Consider the following 19,737-nt stretch of genomic DNA (forward strand, 5'->3'; position numbering starts at 1 on the left):
CACACACACACTGGCAGCTAGCTGAGTCTCTGGCAGCGGGTCAGTGAGAGAGGAGAGCTGGTGTTTCAGAGAGGGAGATATGTAATTACCTTATAATCCTTCTCCTGATCACGTTACAGTGGAATTACATTGGTTAGACAAGACTGTCATGTCTACAGCCCTGTAGTAGTATTATACACATGACCTCTGTGATTTAGACTTCACACACACACACACTCACGACACACACACATATTTTACATATAAGTACACGCACTCTCACACACACACACACATTTTCTCAGTTTCCATATTCTTCCTCATCATTTAAATGAATGTGAGGTCAGAATTACAGAGTTACTGGGTTTCCATTATTGAAGGGAGAGAGTGGGGGAGGGAGAGAGAGAGAGAGTGGGAGGAGGGAGAGAGAGAGAGCGGGGGGAGGAAGAGAGAGAGAGCAGGGGGAGGGAGAGAGAGAGCAGGGGAGGGAGAGAGAGAGTGGGGGGAGGGAGAGAGAGAATGGGGGAGGGAGAGAGAGAGTGGGGGGAGGGGGAGAGGGGGGATAGGGAGAGTGAGAGAGGGGGGAGGGAGAGAGAGAGAGAGTGGGGGGAGGGAGAGAGTGTGGGTAATCCAGAGAGAAACATACACAGAAAGAGAGAAAGTGACAGAATGACAGAGAAAGTAACAGAATGACAGAGAAAGTGACAGAATGACAGAGAAAGTGACCGAATGACAGAGAAAGTGACAGAATGACAGAGAAAGCAACAGAATGACAGAGAAAGTGACATAATGACAGAGAAAGTGACATAATGACACAGAAAGTGACAGAATGACAGAGAAAGTGACAGAATGACAGAGAAAGTGACAGAATGACAGAGAAAGCGACTGAATGACAGAGAACGTGACAGAATGACAGAGAAAGCGACAGAATGACAGAGAAAGTGACAGTAGAAGGCCAGTGTTAGGCAGTGTTAGGGGTCTAAAACTAGCAACACCACTTTTCTATATGTCAGGACAACTCTCTCACACTAATTGATATACAGTGGGGTCCGAAGTTATTGACACCCTTGATAGAAATTAGCAAAAATTAGTGTATAAAATGTATAATTCAAATACTGAGCAATATTGTATTCTCCCAAAAATGGGGAAATAATATTATTTTATACTAATACAATTGCTCAGAGAAAGAGATTTTGTTTAACAAGTAATATTTTTTTGCTCAAAAACGTAGTGGTAAAATGTATTGACACCCCTGTTTTCAATACCTCTCTATACCTCACCTTGCAAAGATAACAGCGCTGAGCCTTTCTTTTATGAGTTGGAGAACACATTGGGAGGGATCTTAGACCATTCCTCCATACAGAATCCTTCCAGATCCTTGATGTACTTCGTCTGCGCTCATGAACTGCCCTCTTCAATTCAAACCCCAGGTTTTCAATGGGTTTCAAGTCCGGAGACTGAGACGGCCATTGCAAGATTTTGATTTTGTGACCAATTAATGTCAAAGATCCACCACCATATTTGACGGTAGGTATGGGGTTATCTTCTACTCATGCATTCTCATTTCAACGCCAAACCCACCACTGGTGTGTGTGGCCAGAGCTCTATTTTCATATCATCTGACCAAAGCACCGGTTCCAATCCAAGTACCAATGCAATTTAGCAAACTCCAGGGGTTTACATTTGTTGGGTAACATGAAAATAGAGCTCTTTGGCCACACACACGAGTGGTGGGTTTGGAGTCTAAATGAGAATGCATGAGCAGAAAATAAGCCCATACCTACTGTCAAATATGGTGGTGGATCTTTTATGTTATGGGGCTATATTGCTTCAACTGGTCCTGGGGCCCTTGTTAAAAGCCCCTAGAGTCGATGTCCACGCCCATGCGGAAATCTAATTAGTATAATAATCTAAATCTGTCTGTTTAAGCTAGAGATATCAATTTTTTGCATGGGCTGCGTCTCAATCCACCGCATCCGCCGATGTCGGCCTTCCACATCTGCGGGACAAGGTGGCAGAGCTACAGCAGTGTTTGTCAGGCCAGGAGACATCCAGGAGACATCCCGAAAATCAGTCTTCTCATGAAAACGTCTGTAGCGTCCGAATCATTTTGGCTATAAACTAATAGGACGATGGTGGACTCCCAGAAGCGTCACGGTACTAGTCTGAAGTCGGTACCGCCTATCTTCCAACTTCTGTCTGTAGCGTCCGAACAGTTTGGGCTACACACTAATATGACTACCCCTGACCTCTGACCCCAGGTCACAGCTGTGGGGGGGTCATGGGGAGGTCAGTGTGTGAACTTGCCCCTGGCTGAGGGGAAGAGCAGTGCTCTATGATCTGTGCTGTAGGTAGAGCAGGCTGCTGCAGTAAAACCAGGGGGAACCTGAGACACTGAGGCTGGTCCACCTAACCACCATCAGACACTGACAAACTGACCAATCAACAGTCTGCACAGGGCACTTCAAAGGACTGAGGGATAGCTTCAGTCAAATAACACATTTTGACAAATTTGGTTGTTTCCTTGTTTTTTTTGTGATAGATTACATCAACGCTCGTTGCTGAACACTCTATGTTGTGCACCATACATATTTTTATAGATTAAATACATAAACTACTAAATGGAGTCTGACTGGTGATATTGATGGCTGTGACCCAACACAGAAGGTCAAAGTGGTGAAACCTGAAGCTCCATTGATCTGACTAGTGTCCAATAATGAGTCGGGGTCAGCTGCTAGATTGAGACACAAATCATTGGGAGAGAGATAGAAAACCCCTCTCTCTTTCTTTACTTCTTTCTCTCGTTTTCTCTCCATTCCCACAGTCTGGTGGTAGTATCCAAAGAGAAGAGCAGAGTGGAGAGCAGCTTTAGTTTCCTGCTCTGGGTCACCGTGACAACTGCACCACATCAGTCAGAAGCTTTTCATCACAGCTTTGACCAGAGAGAAACCATAACACACTCTACACCCCCCACCTTTTATATCCCCCTATAGCAGCCTCTCTCCAGACCCCACCATGTGCTAATCTCTCGTTTATGGATAGGCTTTCTCTTCTCTCCCAGTGCAGCTGGGGACCTCTCACTCTGTCAGTCAGTCAGTCAGTCAGTATGTATTTGGGGAAAATATGGTGCTATGGTGACTAAATGAGTTTGGGTATTACAATACGTGGAGACTGAGGAGTGGTGGACGCTGGCCAAAAGAGCTGTGCCATTAAGCTCTGGACTGGAGAGCAGTAATGTAGTGTGTCTCTCTGGGATTGGATGAGGCAATGTCAAGATTGCATAGTGTGTGTAGGCCCAGACCTCAGGCTCCCAGCACCATGTAGAGTTTCTCATTATTCCAGACTTGATATGCAGTTGGAGATGAGTTCCTCTTCTGGTTCCTCAGACAATGTGGAATATAGCTGTAAATTGGTGGGGGTAAATTGCTAGGGATTTCTTCTTTCAAAGATGTGAAACATGTGCCTGCTAAGGGCACCATGACGATGAGGAGGTCCACATCCTAACAACGTGTCATAAACTCCTAATCTACATTAGAGTGACCATGACCCACACCCCACCCCAGGGACATGACTGTGAGTCAGAATGAGGCAGGGGTGCACAGTGAGGTTAGGGTTCTGTTTGTACTGTAACACCGGTTAGCACTTTGCTTACAGCGGCAGAAGACCAGGGGCCCATCTGTCACTGTCAACGTGTGTGTGTCTGTGTGTGTGTGTGTGCGTGTGTGCGTGTGTGTGTGCGTGCGTGTGGCCCCATGCCACTGCATTATGAGAAATCATTTCAGAGGGTCTGGCTCTCAGGGCAAAATGCTTATCTGCCGCCATCAGCCAACGACGTGAGTAATTACCCATGATTCACCTTGAGGACTTGATCAGCACTCTTTCTCTCTCCTACCACCCTCTCTCTTTCTCTCCATCCTGCACTCTCTCACTGTTCAAGACCAGAGCAAGCAGTGTTTTCAGAAAGATATTGGTTTCCTCATAATATTCAGTAGTGTATCTATGTACCGTATGTTATTTAAACCCATTCTCTGCCTTTTATAACTGTTCTGAATCTGTCTAGCTTTACCTACAGGAGTTCACACTCTCAAAGGTCATGTCAATTACCCAAACCGGGCCTCAAACCTGGGCCTAAATAAACATGAGACATTAAAAGTCAGTGTTCGGTAAGTGTGTTTGGTTCAACCTTATAAAGTAACCTCTAAGTTTTATAGTGCTGGTAGTTAATATATGGCTGGGGGAAACCAAGGCTGGCAGCTCTATGGAACGAATTAGTGGATTACCTTCAGCTCCAGCCAGCCAGTAACTCTAACACTTAAAGTTCAGAGGAGGGATTGGCTGCTGGAGACTGCGAGGCCAGTAGTGTAACTGGTAGACAAATAAACACAGAACCACACACACACACCCACAACCACGCACACACACACAGACCATGGCAGAGGTAGAGACACAGGAGGAAGTAGGTGGATTAGGGAAGGAAGTCATGCTGTTTTGTGTTGTTTTGATTGCTGTGTTGAGATACTAAGTTAGCTAGGGTTTTATTAACATGTGTTGTTTTGATTGCTGTGTTGAGATACTAAGTTAGCTAGGGTTTTATTAACATGTGTTGTTTTGATTGCTGTGTTGAGATACTAAGTTAGCTAGGGTTTTATTAACATATGTTGTTTTGATTGCTGTGTTGAGATACTAAGTTAGCTAGGGTTTTATTAACATATGTTGTTTTGATTGCTGTGTTGAGATACTATGTTAGCTAGGGTTTTATTAACATGTGTTGTTGCTCTGTTGTTGCCAACAATTCAAACCATATTACAAGCTAATCCTCCTCTTCTTTATCCAAAATGAAGAAACGCAATCTCTCTCCCCATCCCACCCATATCGTAAGTCTATCACATACTTAACCTATGGATAGGTTAATACCACTTGGGGGGGTACTAAACTAACATATGGAATTGTTTTAAGATGGTCATACCATGGATCATTTAGCTATTTGATTTTGAATTTTAGGACCCCTTTAGGTATAATTCTTTACTTTTTTATTATTTGATAAAATATTGAATTTGGCCTTTACTTCTATAGCACATAGAAACGCATTGAATAACACATTCATAAATGACAAAAAAGCCAGTCCAAAAATAAATAACAAGATATAAGGTATATACAGTGAGGGAAAAAAAGTATTTGATCCCCTGCTGATTTGGTACGTTTGCCCACTGACAAAGACATGATCAGTCTATAATTTTAATGGTAGGTTTATTTGAACAGTGAGAGACAGAATAACAACAAAAAAATCCAGAAAAACGCATGTCAAAAATGTTATAAATTGATTTGCATTTTAATGAGGGAAATAAGTATTTGACCCCTCTGCAAAACATGACTTAGTACTTGGTGGCAAAACCCTTGTTGGCAATCACAGAGGTCAGACGTTTCTTGTAGTTGGCCACCAGGTTTGCACACATCTCAGGAGGGATTTTGTCCCACTCCTCTTTGCAGATCTTCTCCAAGTCATTAAGGTTGAGGCTGACGTTTGGCAACTCGAACATTCAGCTCCCTCCACAGGTTTTCTATGGGATTAAGGTCTGGAGACTGGCTAGGCCACTCCAGGACCTTAATGTGCTGTCACGCCCTGATCGAGAGAACTCACGTTGGTTGGGGCAGGGTGTGAGTTTTCTGTTAAGATCTATGTTAGTGTATTTCTATGTTTAAGTTCTAGTTGTTTTATTTCTATGTTTGGCCGGGTGTGATTCCCAATCAGAGGCAGCTGTCGCTCATTGTCTCTGATTGGGGATCATACTTAGGTAGCCCATTGCCTACTGTGTATTGTGGGAACTTGTTCCTGTTAGGCTGGTATGTGTATAGCCCTTTGGACTTCACGTTACGTTGTTTCTTGTTTTGTTGAATGTTTATTTAGTTAAATAAACATGTATGCATTTCACGCTGCATCTTGGTCCGACCCGTCTCTCAACGTTCGTGACAGAAGATCCCACCACAAAAGGACCAAGCAGCGTGCCGAGGCGGAGCGAATAGCTTTGTCACAGGTGGGCAAATGGTGGTCATGGGAGGAGATATTCGCTGGGAAAGGACCCTGGGCGAAGATACAGGCCCTGGCAAGAGAGGATCAACGACAACGCCAACGGGACCAACCGCTGAGGAAGCCAGAGAGGCAACCCCAATAATTTTTGGGGGGGATCGAGAGAGAAGAGCCCCGACCACTGCACCCGGTGGGGTTGCAGTTGGAGTCCCTACGACCATGGGAACAGGAATGGGAACAGTTTTACACTGAGGAGTCGGAGGATGACGACGACGATGAGTTTCTGTTCCCTAACTCGTGGGGGCTTCCGGAGGAGTCCTCACTGGAGGAGGATTGGCGAGAGAGCAATAAGGACTGGAGCTGTCTGAGAGAGGAGGCCACCACGTTACAGGCGGCTCAAAGGGAGAAGGAAGTAGTGGAGGCACAGAGAGAGGAGCTGGTCAGGCAACAGAAGGAGCGTGTGTTCCTAGAGGAACCTAGGTATGCGGAGATACGCACTGTGTCGCCAGTGCGCATTCACAGCCCAGTGCGTCCTGTGCCAGCGCCCCGCACGTGTCGTGCGCAAGTGGGCATCCAGCCAGGATGGGTTGTGCCGGCTCAACACTCCTGGTCTCCAGTGCGCCTCCACGGTCCAGTATATCCTGGGTCAGCCCTACGCACTGTGTCACCAGTGCACGTTCACAGCCCAGTGCGTCCTGTGCCAGCGCCCCGCACGTGCCGTGCGAAAGTGGGCATCCAGCCAGGACGGGTTGTGCCAGCTCTAAGCTCCAGACCTCCAGTGTGCCTCCACAGTCCGGCACGGCCCGTGCCAGCTCCTCGCACCAGACCTGTGGTGCGTGTCTCCAGTCCGGCCCGGCCCGTTCCTGCTCCTCGCACCAGACCTGTGGTGCATGTATCCAGTCCGGCCCGGCCCGGCCCGTTCCTGCTCCTCGCACCAGACCTGTGGTGCGTGTCTCCAGTCCGGCCCGGCCCGTTCCTGCTCCTCGCACCAGACCTGTTGTGCGTGTCTCCAGTCCGGCCCGGCCCGTTCCTGCTCCTCGCACCAGACCTGTGGTGCGTGTCCCCAGTCCAGCCCGGCCCGTTCCTGCTCCTTGCACCAGACCATTGGTGCATGTCCCCAGTCCGGCACGACCCATGCCTGCTCCTCGCACCAAACCAGTGGTGCCTGTATCCAGTCCGGCCCGGCCCGTGCCTGCTCCCCGCACCAAACCAGTGGTGCCTGAATCCAGTCCGGCACTGCCCGTGCCTGCTCCCCACACCAAACCAGTGGTGCCTGTATCCAGTTCGGCACGGCCCATGTCTGCACCGCGCACCAAACCAGTGGTGCGTTTCCCCAGTCCGGCCCGGCCCGTGCCTGCTCCTCGCACCAAGCCAGTGGTGCGTGTTCCCAGTCCGGCACGGCCCGTGCCCGTTCCACCGGTGCCTGGTCCATCACCGGTCAGCTGCTCCACTCCAGAGCCAGAGCAGTCCGCTCCAACGGTGCCCAGTCCAGCTCCGGTCAGCGGATCCACTCCGGAGCCATAGCAGTCCGCTCCACCGGTGCCCAGTCCAGCTCCGGTCAGCGGCTCCACTCCGGAGCCAGAGCAGTCCGCTCCACCGGTGCCAAGTCCAGCTCCGGACAGCAGCTCTACTCCAGGCCCAGACGTCAGCCCCGCTCCAGGGTCGGGGCCTCCCACACCAGGGCCAGACAGGACTTGGTGCATCGTGGGAGGATTGCCGATCCAGGCCCAGACGTCAGCCCCGAGGTTGCATCGCGCCGAGGTCCAGACCAGACCAGGGGCGCAACGGGGAGGCAGAGAGGGAGAGGTCGTCACGCCCGGAGCCGGATCCGCCTCCGAGGAAGAAGGCCCACCTGGACCCTCCCCTAATGAGTCAGGTTGGTGCGGCCGGAGTACGCATCTTTGGGAGGGGGGTACTGTCACGCCCTGATCGAGAGAACTCTCGTTGGTTGGGTCAGGGTGTGAGTTTTCTGTTAAGATCTATGTTAGTGTATTTATATGTTTAAGTTCTAGTTGTTCTATTTCTATGTTTGGCCGGGTGTGATTCCCAATCAGAGGCAGCTGTCGCTCGTTGTCTCTGATTGGGGATCATACTTAGGTAGCCCATTGCCTACTGTGTATTGTGGGATCTTGTTCCTGTTAGGCTGGTATGTGTATAGCCCTTTGGACTTCACGTTACGTTGTTTCTTGTTTTGTTGAATGTTTATTTAGTTAAATAAACATGTATACATTTCACGCTGCACCTTGGTCCGACCCGTCTCTCAACGTTTGTGACATGTGCTTCTTCTTGAGCCACTCCTTTGTTGCCTTGGCCGTGTGTTTTGGGTCATTGTCATGCTGGAATACCCATCCACGACTCATTTTCAATGCCCTGGCTGAGGCAAGGAGGTTCTCACCCAAGATTTGACGGTACATGGCCCCGTCCATCGTCCCTTTGATGCAGTGAAGTTGTCCTGTCCCCTTAGCAGAAAAACACCCCCAAAACATAATGTTTCCACCTCCATGTTTGACGGTGGGGATGGTGTTCTTGGGGTCATAGGCAGCATTCCTGCTCCTCCAAACACGGCGAGTTGAGTTGATGCCAAAGAGCTCGATTTTGGTCTCATCTGACCACAACACTTTCACCCAGTTCTCCTCTGAATCACTCAGATGTTAATTGGCAAACTTCAGACGGCCCTGTATATGTGCTTTCTTGAGCAGGGGGACCTTGCGGGCGCTGCAGGATTTCAGTCCTTCACGGCGTAGTGTGTTACCAATTGTTTTCTTGGTGACTATGGTCCCAGCTGCCTTGAGATCATTGACAAGATCCTCCCGTGTAGTTCTGGGCTGATTCCTCACCGTTCTCATGATCATTGCAACTCCACGAGGGGAGATCTTGCATGGAGCACCAGGCCGAGGGAGATTGACAGTTATTTTGTGTTTCTTCCATTTGCGAATAATCGCACCAACTGTTGTCACCTTCTCACCAAGCTGCTTGGCGATGGTCTTGTAACCCATTCCAGCCTTGTGTAGGGCTACAATCTTGTCCCTGACATCCTTGGAGAGCTCTTTGGTCTTGGCCATGGTGGAGAGTTTGGAATCTGATTGATTGATTGCTTCTGTGGACAGGTGTCTTTTATACAGGTAACAAACTGAGATTAGGAGCACTACCTTTAAGTGTGTGCTCCTAATCTCAGCTCGTTACCTGCATAAAAGACACCTGGGAGCCAGAAATCTTTCTGATTGAGAGGGGGTCAAATACTTATTTCCCTCATTAAAATGCAAATCAATTTATAACATTTTTGACATGCGTTTTCCTGGATTTTTTTGTTGTTATTCTGTCTCTCACTGTTCAAATAAACCTACCATTAAAATTATAGACTGATCATTTCTTTGTCAGTGGGCAAACGTACAAAATCAGCAGGGGATCAAATTCTTTTTTCCCTCACTGTATATATCTAGGAGATATAAGAAAGCTCAGGAAATATTTTTGTTTTTTTAGACACATATTTAACCCCTTATTTTTGTTGGCACAAACCTACCTCCATACTTTCATTTGTTTGTATTGGTTACCTTCAGGCGAGTCCTGTGACACTTGTGGGGGTCGTAGAGCGTGTTCGTGAGAGTCTCTCCTTTCCATAGTGGGGTCATATTATATTTTAGCTCAAACGGTTCGGACGCTACAGACAGAAGTTGCAACATCAGCCTTACCGGCTTCAGACGAGTCCTGTGACTCTTGTGGGGGTCGTAGAGCAAAAGGGAGAACACCATTGTGTTCGTGAGAGTCTCCTCTTACCACAGAGTAATACTGTAATTTTTTAGGCCAAACCGTTCGGACGCTACAGATGGGGATTTTTGTATTATGTTACTTAGATTGACGCACGGGTGTGTAAACAGACTCTTAAGGATTATTAATCCCACTTGACTCATAGGATAACAGAAAATAAGATATGTTTGTGTTGTTTGTTTCGAAATGTCCTAAGCACCATTAAAACATTCAAATCTGATGAGAGGACAGAATGCTGCCAGACAGGATAGAATGTGCAGATCCTTTTTGTATGTAGGCCATGGTACATGTATGTACTACTCACCCCGTGTGATGGGTAGGAGATCCATCCCAGCTCCCCCTGGCTGGCTTTGGAGTCCAACAGGTTCACTGTAGAGATGAGGAGAGAGAAGAAACATGGATGAGTGTCTTATGGGAAAGCAGTTGATCGTGGCAAGCTTGTCTTTGGCACTACTATGGACATTATGAATATCTATCCTTCTGATGTCTAGTTAGCCTATTCGTCCCTTCTCCCCTCTAAACCTGGCCTTGGGACCTCTAGTCAAGGACGGGATCAGGATAGTATTTATTTACCTAGCTGCTCAACAATTCTCAGTACTCCTTAGAACACACACACAAACATGCTCACACGCACGCACACACACACACACACGGCCAGTTCCCCTTTGAGCACTTCCCAAATCTAACCAAACAGAGACAGCCTGCTGTGTTGTCCTCCATGATGAGGGTATCCAAGCAGGATACTCTGGGTCTGTATCAACCTGGGAAGCTGTTGAGTCACTGCTACAGTTGTGTGACCCTCCTCTGACTGGTACTGATACAGCGGGGTCAGAAAACCACATTTGCTGTTACGAATCTTTGGATCTAAAATCCCCATGCGCCTGTAAAGGGTCGAACACATCGCACTGAATATGGATTCCCGTTCGTCTACCAATCATTCAGTGCGCTGTTGATGTCTGCCTGCCGACATTTTCTTGGTTCGCAAAGTACTCTCGGCAGGCAGATACTATTGGTGTGTCCGAGCCTTAACTGTCATGTTCTAAACTTTATAATGGAACCTTTATGTTTTCAGATAAATCATGGGCTCTGAGTGGGCATATGAACAACATTAATTATTATACTGGAAATATGGAAATGATTAGATTATGTCACAAATTCTAGGTTTCAATTTATTCTCAAAATAATTTAAACTTTCCTCTCACAATTACAGAGAGCTAACCACACGGGGGGGCCTAGTGAATGACCTGCAGAGAGCTGGGACCAAAGTAACAAAGCCTACCATCAGTAACACACTACGCCGCCAGGGACTCAAATCCTGCAGTGCCAGACGTGTCCCCCTGCTTAAGCCAGTACATGTCCAGGCCCGTCTGAAGTTTGCTAGAGTGCATTTGGATGATCCAGAAGAGGATTGGGAGAATGTCATATGGTCAGATGAAACCAAAATATAACTTTTTGGTAAAAACTCAACTCGTCGTGTTTGGAGGAAAAAGAATGCTGAGTTGCATCCAAAGAACACCATACCTACTGTGAAGCATGGGGGTGGAAACATCATGCTTTGGGGCTGTTTTTCTGCAAAGGGACCAGGACGACTGATCCGTGTAAAGGAAAGAATGATTGGGGCCATGTATCGTGAGATTTTGAGTGAAAACCTCCTTCCATCAGCAAGGGCATTGAAGATGAAACGTGGCTGGGTCTTTCAGCATGACAATGATCCCAAACACACCACCCGGGCAACGAAGGAGTGGCTTCGTAAGAAACATTTCAAGGTCCTGGAGTGGCCTAGCCAGTCTCCAGATCTCAACCCCATAGAAAATCTTTGGAGGGAGTTGAAAGTCCGTGTTGCCCAGCGGACTTTCACAATTGAACTTGCACAATTGGTGGCTGACTAAATACTTTTTTTCCCCACTGTAGAGAGAGAGTACAGGGTGGAGTATATAGAGAGAGTACAGGGTGGAGTATAGAGAGAGAGTACAGGGTGGAGTATAGAGAGAGAGTACAGGGAGGAGTATAGAGAGAGAGTACAGGGTGGAGTATATAGCGAGAGTACAGGGTGGAGTAAAGAGAGAGAGTACAGGGTGGAGTATATAGAGAGAGTACAGGGTGGAGTAAAGAGAGAGAGTACAGGGTGGAGTATATAGAGAGAGTACAGGGTGGAGTATATAGAGAGAGTACAGGGTGGAGTACAGAGAGAGAGTACAGGGTGGAGTATAGAGAGAGAGTAAAGGGTGGAGTATAGAGAGAGGGGAGAGGGTGGAGTATAGAGAGAGAGTACAGGGTGGAGTATAGAGAGAGAGTACAGGGTGGAGTATATATAGAGTACAGGGTGGAGTATAGAGAGAGAGTACAGGGTGGAGTATAGAGATTGAGTACAGGGTGGAGTATAGAGAGAGAGTACAGGATGGAGTATAGAGAGAGAGTACAGGGTGGAGTATAGAGAGGGGAGAAGGTGGAGTATAGAGAGAGTAAAGGGTGGAGTATAGAGAGAGAGTACAGGGTGGAGTATAGAGAGAGAGTACAGGGTGGAGTATAGAGAGAGTACAGGGTGGAGTATAGAGAGAGAGTACAGGGTGGTATAGAGAGAGAGTACAGGGTGGAGTATAGAGAGAGAGTACAGGGTGGAGTATAGAGAGAGAGTACAGGGTGGAGTATAGAGAGAGAGTACAGGGTGGAGTATAGAGAGAGAGTACAGGGTGGAGTATAGAGAAAGGGTACAGGGTGGAGTATAGAGAGAGAGTACAGGGTGGAGTATAGAGAGAGAGTACAGGGTGGAGTATATAGCGAGAGTACAGGGTGGAGTAAAGAGAGAGAGTACAGGGTGGAGTATATAGAGAGAGTACAGGGTGGAGTATAGAGAGAGTACAGGGTGGAGTATAGAGAGAGAGTACAGGGTGGAGTATAGAGAGAGAGTACAGGGTGGAGTAAAGAGAGAGAGTACAGGGTGGAGTATATAGAGAGAGTACAGGGTGGAGTATAGACAGAGTACAGGGTGGAGTATAGAGAGAGAGTACAGGGTGGAGTATAGAGAGAGAGTACAGGGTGGAGTATAGAGAGAGAGTACAGGGTGGAGTATAGAGAGAGGGGAGAGGAAAATAAAGACTATTAGCACATTCCAGGCTGAAACCCACAAAATTGAGGCTCACCTGAGCGCTAGCCAAGCAGCTGGCGGTCGGGGTGCAGGGACGCACGCACATGCACACACACACACGCACGCACACACAGACACACACACACACACAGACACATACACAAACACACACACACATTCAGTAGACAGACTCCTATTAGAGCTAATAAAGCTATCTGCTCCTGTCAGATTATAGCAGTGCAGCATGTAGCTCCATTGGTTCCAATTTACATTTCTCAACGAGCCAGACCCCGTCTCAAATTGAACCAAGCGTGGGGAATTTGAGAGCAGAAAATTAGATGGCTCTATCTGAAGCTGCCTCTCCAGCTGCACGGGCCGGAAATCTCTACCAAAATCCCACGCACTCACACACACGTGTACGCGCACATGTGAAGGTCCACATGCACACACTCATTACACAAAGACACACAAACATATGCACGAACACTCACACAAAACGCTCACACACTCTCTCGTCAGTGTGTCTACCCAGTTAGTCAACCGCAGTGTGTCTCAGAAAGCAGGGCTCTTTACAGTAACTAACAATAAGGAACAATATTAGTAGGCTACTGCTGGTCACTGGTCTCTGGTCTGGGAACAAACCACATGGAGACAGCCAGGTGAATCAATATAGGAGAGACAGAGACAGACAGTAAAACCACAGGCCCAATATGTCCATCTGAATGAGTATTTATTGAAGATATCAGCTCAGCAGTAAGTTAAACACAAGGCTGTAGGCAGTGTGTACAGTGGGCACAGTGTCTGCAGAAACACATCAAAATGATATAGGAATCTTCTAGTCTACCCAGGTTGGCACAGAATATGTGTAGGCTATATGGAACACACCTGTTGTGACTGCAGGTTGAGAATGTGTGTTAGGGTCTGCAGTAGTCTGTGTCTGCATGGTTGTGTAGGGCTGCAGTAGTCTGTCTGCAGCCAGGCACGTCTGCAGGTTGTGACTGTGTGTTCAGGGTGAAGTGTTCTCCTCCCATCATGAATTATTCAAACTGAGTGTCGCTGTGTCTGATGCTGCTTCTGGTTCCCCTCTCACAGCTCATACTCGCATGTACAGACACACTCTCTCTCTAATACACATACATTGTGAGATATTAGATAACCTATAAACACTACCTATACAGCTTCCTACAGGCCTCCCATCCAGCAGATAGGTCTACAACACACACACACACACATACACAGAGAGCACTATTTTTAGCCACCCCGCCCCCTCTCTCCCAAAGGTACCATCACTCACAAACCTCTGCTCCTCCCAGCGGGGTTACTGCTCCGGCCTCCCCGGGCAAGGCCTCCCTGCCACCGGCTAAAAATACCACCGCCTCCCGGCTCCCGGGCGGGGAAAGAAACCATACCAGGCACCACGCAGACAGACTCACTAACGTCGCCCATATTCACACACACGTATGTCTACGGAGCCATTCTCTAATTTTATGCTGCGCACTCACTCAAAGATAAATGTACACTGAGAAAATACACTGATCCGTTTAGTGCAAGAATCCCTCCAAATCAGCCAATACAATATCTGAATATTACATAACTTCTGGCCAAATTATTCCAGGACTATGGCTTTACACAAGCACTGCTAAATGGCAGAAAAATGTATTTGCTTCTGTAAACACGAGTGTGTAGCAATATAGGCAGCCTATAATGACTAATAGCATGTGGGCCAATATGCATTTGATAAAAGTCATATTGAAACCATGAACATAATATGGATATGGTGATACAATTCAGTATAGGCCTATACTGAATTGTTTTCTCTGAACAACATATAATTCAACTTGAATTATGTGTATACTTTAAGGTAAGGTACATTTCACAATTTGTTTTCTTTGTTTTTATTTATTTTATATTTTATATCAAAACAACCACTAGCCTATGGAAAGTGGGAAAAATCTCATCACCAAGTTTTGGTCCATCACAGAATAGTTTGACCAAGCAGTAGGCCTCCACCTTAGAACACACTTAACAATCCATCATTCATAGGCTATGGCTTGTAAAATAGTACATTGTGCTGCTAAAACTTAACCAACATATTTATCAGCAAAAAGCAACATTTTTCTTGGTGTCAGTTCAAATTGGTTTAAGTGCAATGGGTTTTTAAGATCTCACAAGGTACTGATGAAGAAACAACACACTTTTACAGGGACTGTAGGCAATAACGATGAGGGAAAACTAGAGCATGTCTCAACTTTTCCAGTGTTGCAATAGGCCTCAGTTAATTTAAACGAAACAATAAAATAAAATAAAAAATATATTGGCCTAAGTAAATAAACATTTGTAGGCCTGATAGGGAAACTTCGGATCCCTAAAATCTATATTTTAACATTAAAATGTTGGTCATGCGTAATGCGAAGCATGTGCGTGCGTGTTGAAATTGTACCTTGTCGAAGTTGTTGAAAACGTTATTATTTCACCATAAATAAACACAAGAGGAGCTAGAAGTTAGCAATAAGAATAAAACAGATATTTCGGCTAATTATAAAGAGTATTGTCATCACCAGAATCATTAGGCCTATAATTAATGATAATGATGAATAGCCTAAAATAATGTGTAATTATCGTTATTATAATGAACATGATTAACCTCTAAATTCTGAGAGGAACCACAAAAGGTGACATAGAATCTTAGTCGACATGAAATAGGCTAGTTTTAAACTTCTAAAACTTCCATATTTTCCTCCCGCTTACTCTTGAACTAATCACAAAACTACTCCTCCATGCATGTAGACTATATCGCCTCTTCTCATCTTATTTATATTATTGTCTAACTCACAGGCCATTAGTCTTTCAACACATGGTCAAGTTGTCCTAAATATGCCTATATCTACAGTGTATTATTTTAGAGTATGGGTTTTATGTAATGTAGCCCATGCGAGTCGTGGTTCTGCTAGAAGCCCCAAAGTAGGGCGTTACGGATTGAAGAGTGGTTGGACTGCATTACTGTAGTTGATTTACGACTTTCTCTGCTCTGAAATGATAGATTATATGATATCCGGCAACAAAACGCAGTGAATATTTCCAAAAGGACGTTAAAGGATGGCCTAAAAAGAGTAAGCCTAAACCACAACAGACTATGTGTGTGGACACGCTGACCAACAGACAGAGGACACTTACAAAGACAATTTTTTATAAATAACACATTTGGGCTAAATTTAAAAATTCTAAAACGTAGGCTACTTGCAGAGTTATCAACCCTAGATATGTCTGGCCTATAGTCTAGGCCCCTATTTTATTTTCGGTTCACTAGAAAACGAAATGGTCAATTTATAAATAAGGTAGGTTAATTGTCATTGTCAACCTATAAACATTTTCTTCACAGATAAGTAGCCTATCAAATAAATATTTTCCTGCAAATATAGATGCATAGGCCTAACCTACATTTTTCGGACAAAGCAATTGCTTAGGCCTACTAAAATAAGCTAAACTTTTATAGCCATGTCCCCATTTATTGTTCTACACTCATAACTGCAAATAAACCGATATGGTAGTTCCACGTTGTTTCAATGTTGAAATAAATGGAGAGAATTTGGCTTTGTGCTAAACATTTTCTTTATGAAAGGGACTTAAGTAGCCTGTGAAAGGGAGGGGGTTCTGACTTAACCGGGCCATGATGACACCGTGCCTCGAGCACAAAAACAGTATTAAACAAGGGAGACAATTCCTCTCTTCTCTCCTCTGCGGAGCATGAGCTTTCTGTTTCTGATAGAAGTGTTTTTGATAGTTCTATTATTACAGATAGGATATGCAAGAGCGTGTGAGGCTTCACGGTGAGAACGGCTCGACACTGACACTCCCTGGCAGACAGACCGGGTGTTGCGGACGGCCATCATTAGGTGTACACCATAGCAGAAGTCATAAACAATAAGTAATAGGCTTAGCAACCGGTAGGCCTATATATATTAATTGTCCTCTGGTTGAGTGTTGAGTGTAGGCTACAACAATATTTCCTGAACACAAATTGTATCTATCTAATAGGCCTACATCTCGACTAAATTGCATCTACATAGGTTACATTAGCACCATAGGCCTAACTTCATGAACAATAAATCAGTTCATAAACAGCCTAAATAGGCCTAAACAATAATTAGGCTAACATAAAAATGGAATGACTAGGCCTATATTTGACTTCACTACTGTAGGCTATGTCGAGTACTGTTCTGCCGAAATCGAGCTGTGTGGGCTCCTGGAAATAGTGAGGTGAAGGAAAGTATAAAACAGTAACAGCAGAAGTCGATAGGCTAATAACATGTGCCGTATAATCGAAAATATCCAAGATGAAATCATCCTCTCAAAATATCAAAAGTTTCTAAAAACAAAATACATTAGTCAGATCAATGCCAATATGCTGTCCAGAGACCCATGCATTTAATTAACCTTTATATCAAATCGAAAAACAAAAGTCACTTCATAATCTCCAAGCTTGGCTTATTAACCGTTGAAAGACTAATGGCCTGTGAGTTAGACAATAATATAAATAAGATGAGAAGAGGCGATATAGTCTACATGCATGGAGGGAGGAATAACTGCTTTGTAGAAATAATCATTCCTTCCCATTATAATACATTATAATTAATTGACCATGTTAAATAGCTATGATATGGGTTGAAATCTAGGCATATTTATTACCCAAAGACAGAAGTTGTTTTATGTGGCCTAAACATTGACCACTCACGGTACGGTGCATGGCCCATATGCTTAATCTGACCTTTGAGCAGTATTCGTTGTTCATTTTGATACCATATATTCTCAAGCCATTTTTTTATAGGCCTATTCAAGCGTTGTGCCTCCCTACAAAAAGAACACAAAAGTGATGCTGGTCGCCTATGGAGGCTGTATAGGCCTGTACCGCCACGTTGTTGCAACAAAGAATACGCCGAGGAAATGCAGTCTATTCGCTCGCATGTTTTCGGTTGTGTGCGTTAAATTTCTTAAGCAATTCACTTCAATTGTATATAGGCCTATGCGTATATGTTTACAGTTCAATTATGTTAGAATTCGTAATTTAACATTTTAAAGAAATTATATTACAGGTTCTCTACTTTGAATTACAATGCCTATAACTAATGCAAAGCCTATTCCCATGTAATAAAAAGTCAATAATAGCATGACAATAAATCCTTACATTTTACTGAGCTCACTCCTTGATTAGTATTTGGCTCTGTCTGACTATCGACGGTCCAACTAGCTTACATTAATTTCGTAATCAAAGTGCAATTACAGAGGAGCCTTGCCCTTTGGAACTATAGGCCAGTCATCTCATAACTTGCCCATGTTTGTGTGTGTGTGTGTGCGCGCGCGCATGTGTAATAAACAACCTGTCGAGATTGGCCTATTTAAGAAAAAGTAGCCAATGGGTTAATCAATGGAAATATCGAGTGGATGAGTTCTTGCGCTATGGGATATTATTTTTTAGAGTGTGCGTGTTACTTCCAGCACGTCTCCATACAGTGGGCTATATTTATATAATCCAATAAACCATCCGTGTGAATGAATACTAATTCATATGAATAGGCTGCATTTTCTAAATACACATCTATTTAGCCTAAATACACATCTATTTAGCCTAAGAGCTTGGGTAAGAAGCTAAGCAGAGGTCCACTGCCTGCCCCTGGGTCTTTACTGTGCGCTGCAGCGCTTGGATTGCCTGCTTCTACTCGGTATTGTTATGGGACAATAGCCAACATGGGCAATTGTGAGTAATAACACCAAACATCAACATCTACACTTCTGCATCCGCGTTTCAAAATGTAGGCTATTATCCTCACTATTTGGAGAATAATTATGGCCGCCAATGGTTAATTCCAACCTAGATGCACGAGAACCCCGGTGTTAACTGTCCAAAGCTGATTATCGTGATCCCACCAGCTGATTATCGTGATCCTCGCATCCGATACCAGTTTCCACCGATTTACCAGCCGGCCAATAACTCTTAATGAGGGTTTAAAACGCCACACGGAGTCCGTGCATAAATCCTTCCATCGCATTAGAGCTTGGATCAACACACATCATAGTGGGTTAAACTAATTACACGATTATTTACAAATGTGCTAAAATACCGCCATGACAATATTTGGACATTATCGAATGGTCTAACATGACATGTCCTATCTTCCATCCACAGCATCAGTGCAGTCAGAGCCACCTTCCTTCAAATGTATGCGGTCCAGACTGCGAGACGAGCCGCTGCAGCAAGATGTGCTACCAATATGTCTGGGAGCGAACACTTTTCTCCCCTCTCTTACATGGATCTCACACTCTTTCTTTATGTCCGACCCTCTCTCACTTACTCTTACCTTCATTGGACGGGTGGATGATCAAAAGTGCTGGGCGAATAAACGACAAGATGAACAGTAAAATAAAAAGTAGTAGTGGTTTCGCGCGCGGTTTGCAATCCATGACGGCAGGCAGTTCAGAGGGCAAGGCAGCGCGAGGTACATAACTCCGTGCAGCATTCGCCACTGAATGATGTGAGCTCGCTCTCCCGTTCACGCACAAGGCTCCCGTTCAACTCCGCTCCAGGGCTGATGTCAACTTTGACACCGGAGAATGAGGAGGAGTCAGCGCTCTGTCTCTCTCTTTCTCTCTCTCAATTTCTCTGTCTCTCACTCTTTCGCTCTCTCTCTCTCCCTCTCCGCGCTGAACGGAAAGGGGACAGGCTCGAGCGGGAGGCTTCCGTTTTCCGCAGGGTCCTACAGAGCTAAATTGTTAAACTCGGTCCTGTTTAGTTTTTCTTCCTAGCACTACACAGTTGATTCAAATAACCAACTCATCATCAAGCTTTGATTATTTTAATCCGCCGTGTAGTGCTAGGGCAAAACCCAAA

At 45.3% G+C, this 19,737-nt stretch overlaps 1 protein-coding gene across 4 annotated transcripts in view; it reads right to left on the reverse strand.

Moving 5' to 3' along the window:
- LOC121571713 (ephrin type-A receptor 3-like) overlaps nucleotides 1-19,520 on the reverse strand; it is a 687,439-nt gene extending 667,919 nt beyond the window's left edge. For 2 of the 4 annotated variants that reach the window (XM_041883352.2, XM_041883355.2), the window contains exons 1-2: nucleotides 19,208-19,520; nucleotides 10,074-10,138 (exon numbers count right to left, since the gene is read on the reverse strand). In XM_041883352.2, the coding sequence (XP_041739286.2) occupies nucleotides 10,074-10,138; nucleotides 19,208-19,310 (168 nt within the window). In that variant the 5' untranslated portion in view covers nucleotides 19,311-19,520. The remainder of the gene's footprint in view (nucleotides 1-10,073; nucleotides 10,139-19,207) is intronic. The other 2 variants (XM_041883351.2, XM_041883354.2) reach the window with 2 other exon arrangements.
- Nucleotides 19,521-19,737: the final 217 nt, after the last annotated feature.

This window comes from Coregonus clupeaformis, chromosome 29, assembly GCF_020615455.1.
Source record: "Coregonus clupeaformis isolate EN_2021a chromosome 29, ASM2061545v1, whole genome shotgun sequence".
Taxonomy (NCBI): domain Eukaryota; kingdom Metazoa; phylum Chordata; class Actinopteri; order Salmoniformes; family Salmonidae; genus Coregonus; species Coregonus clupeaformis.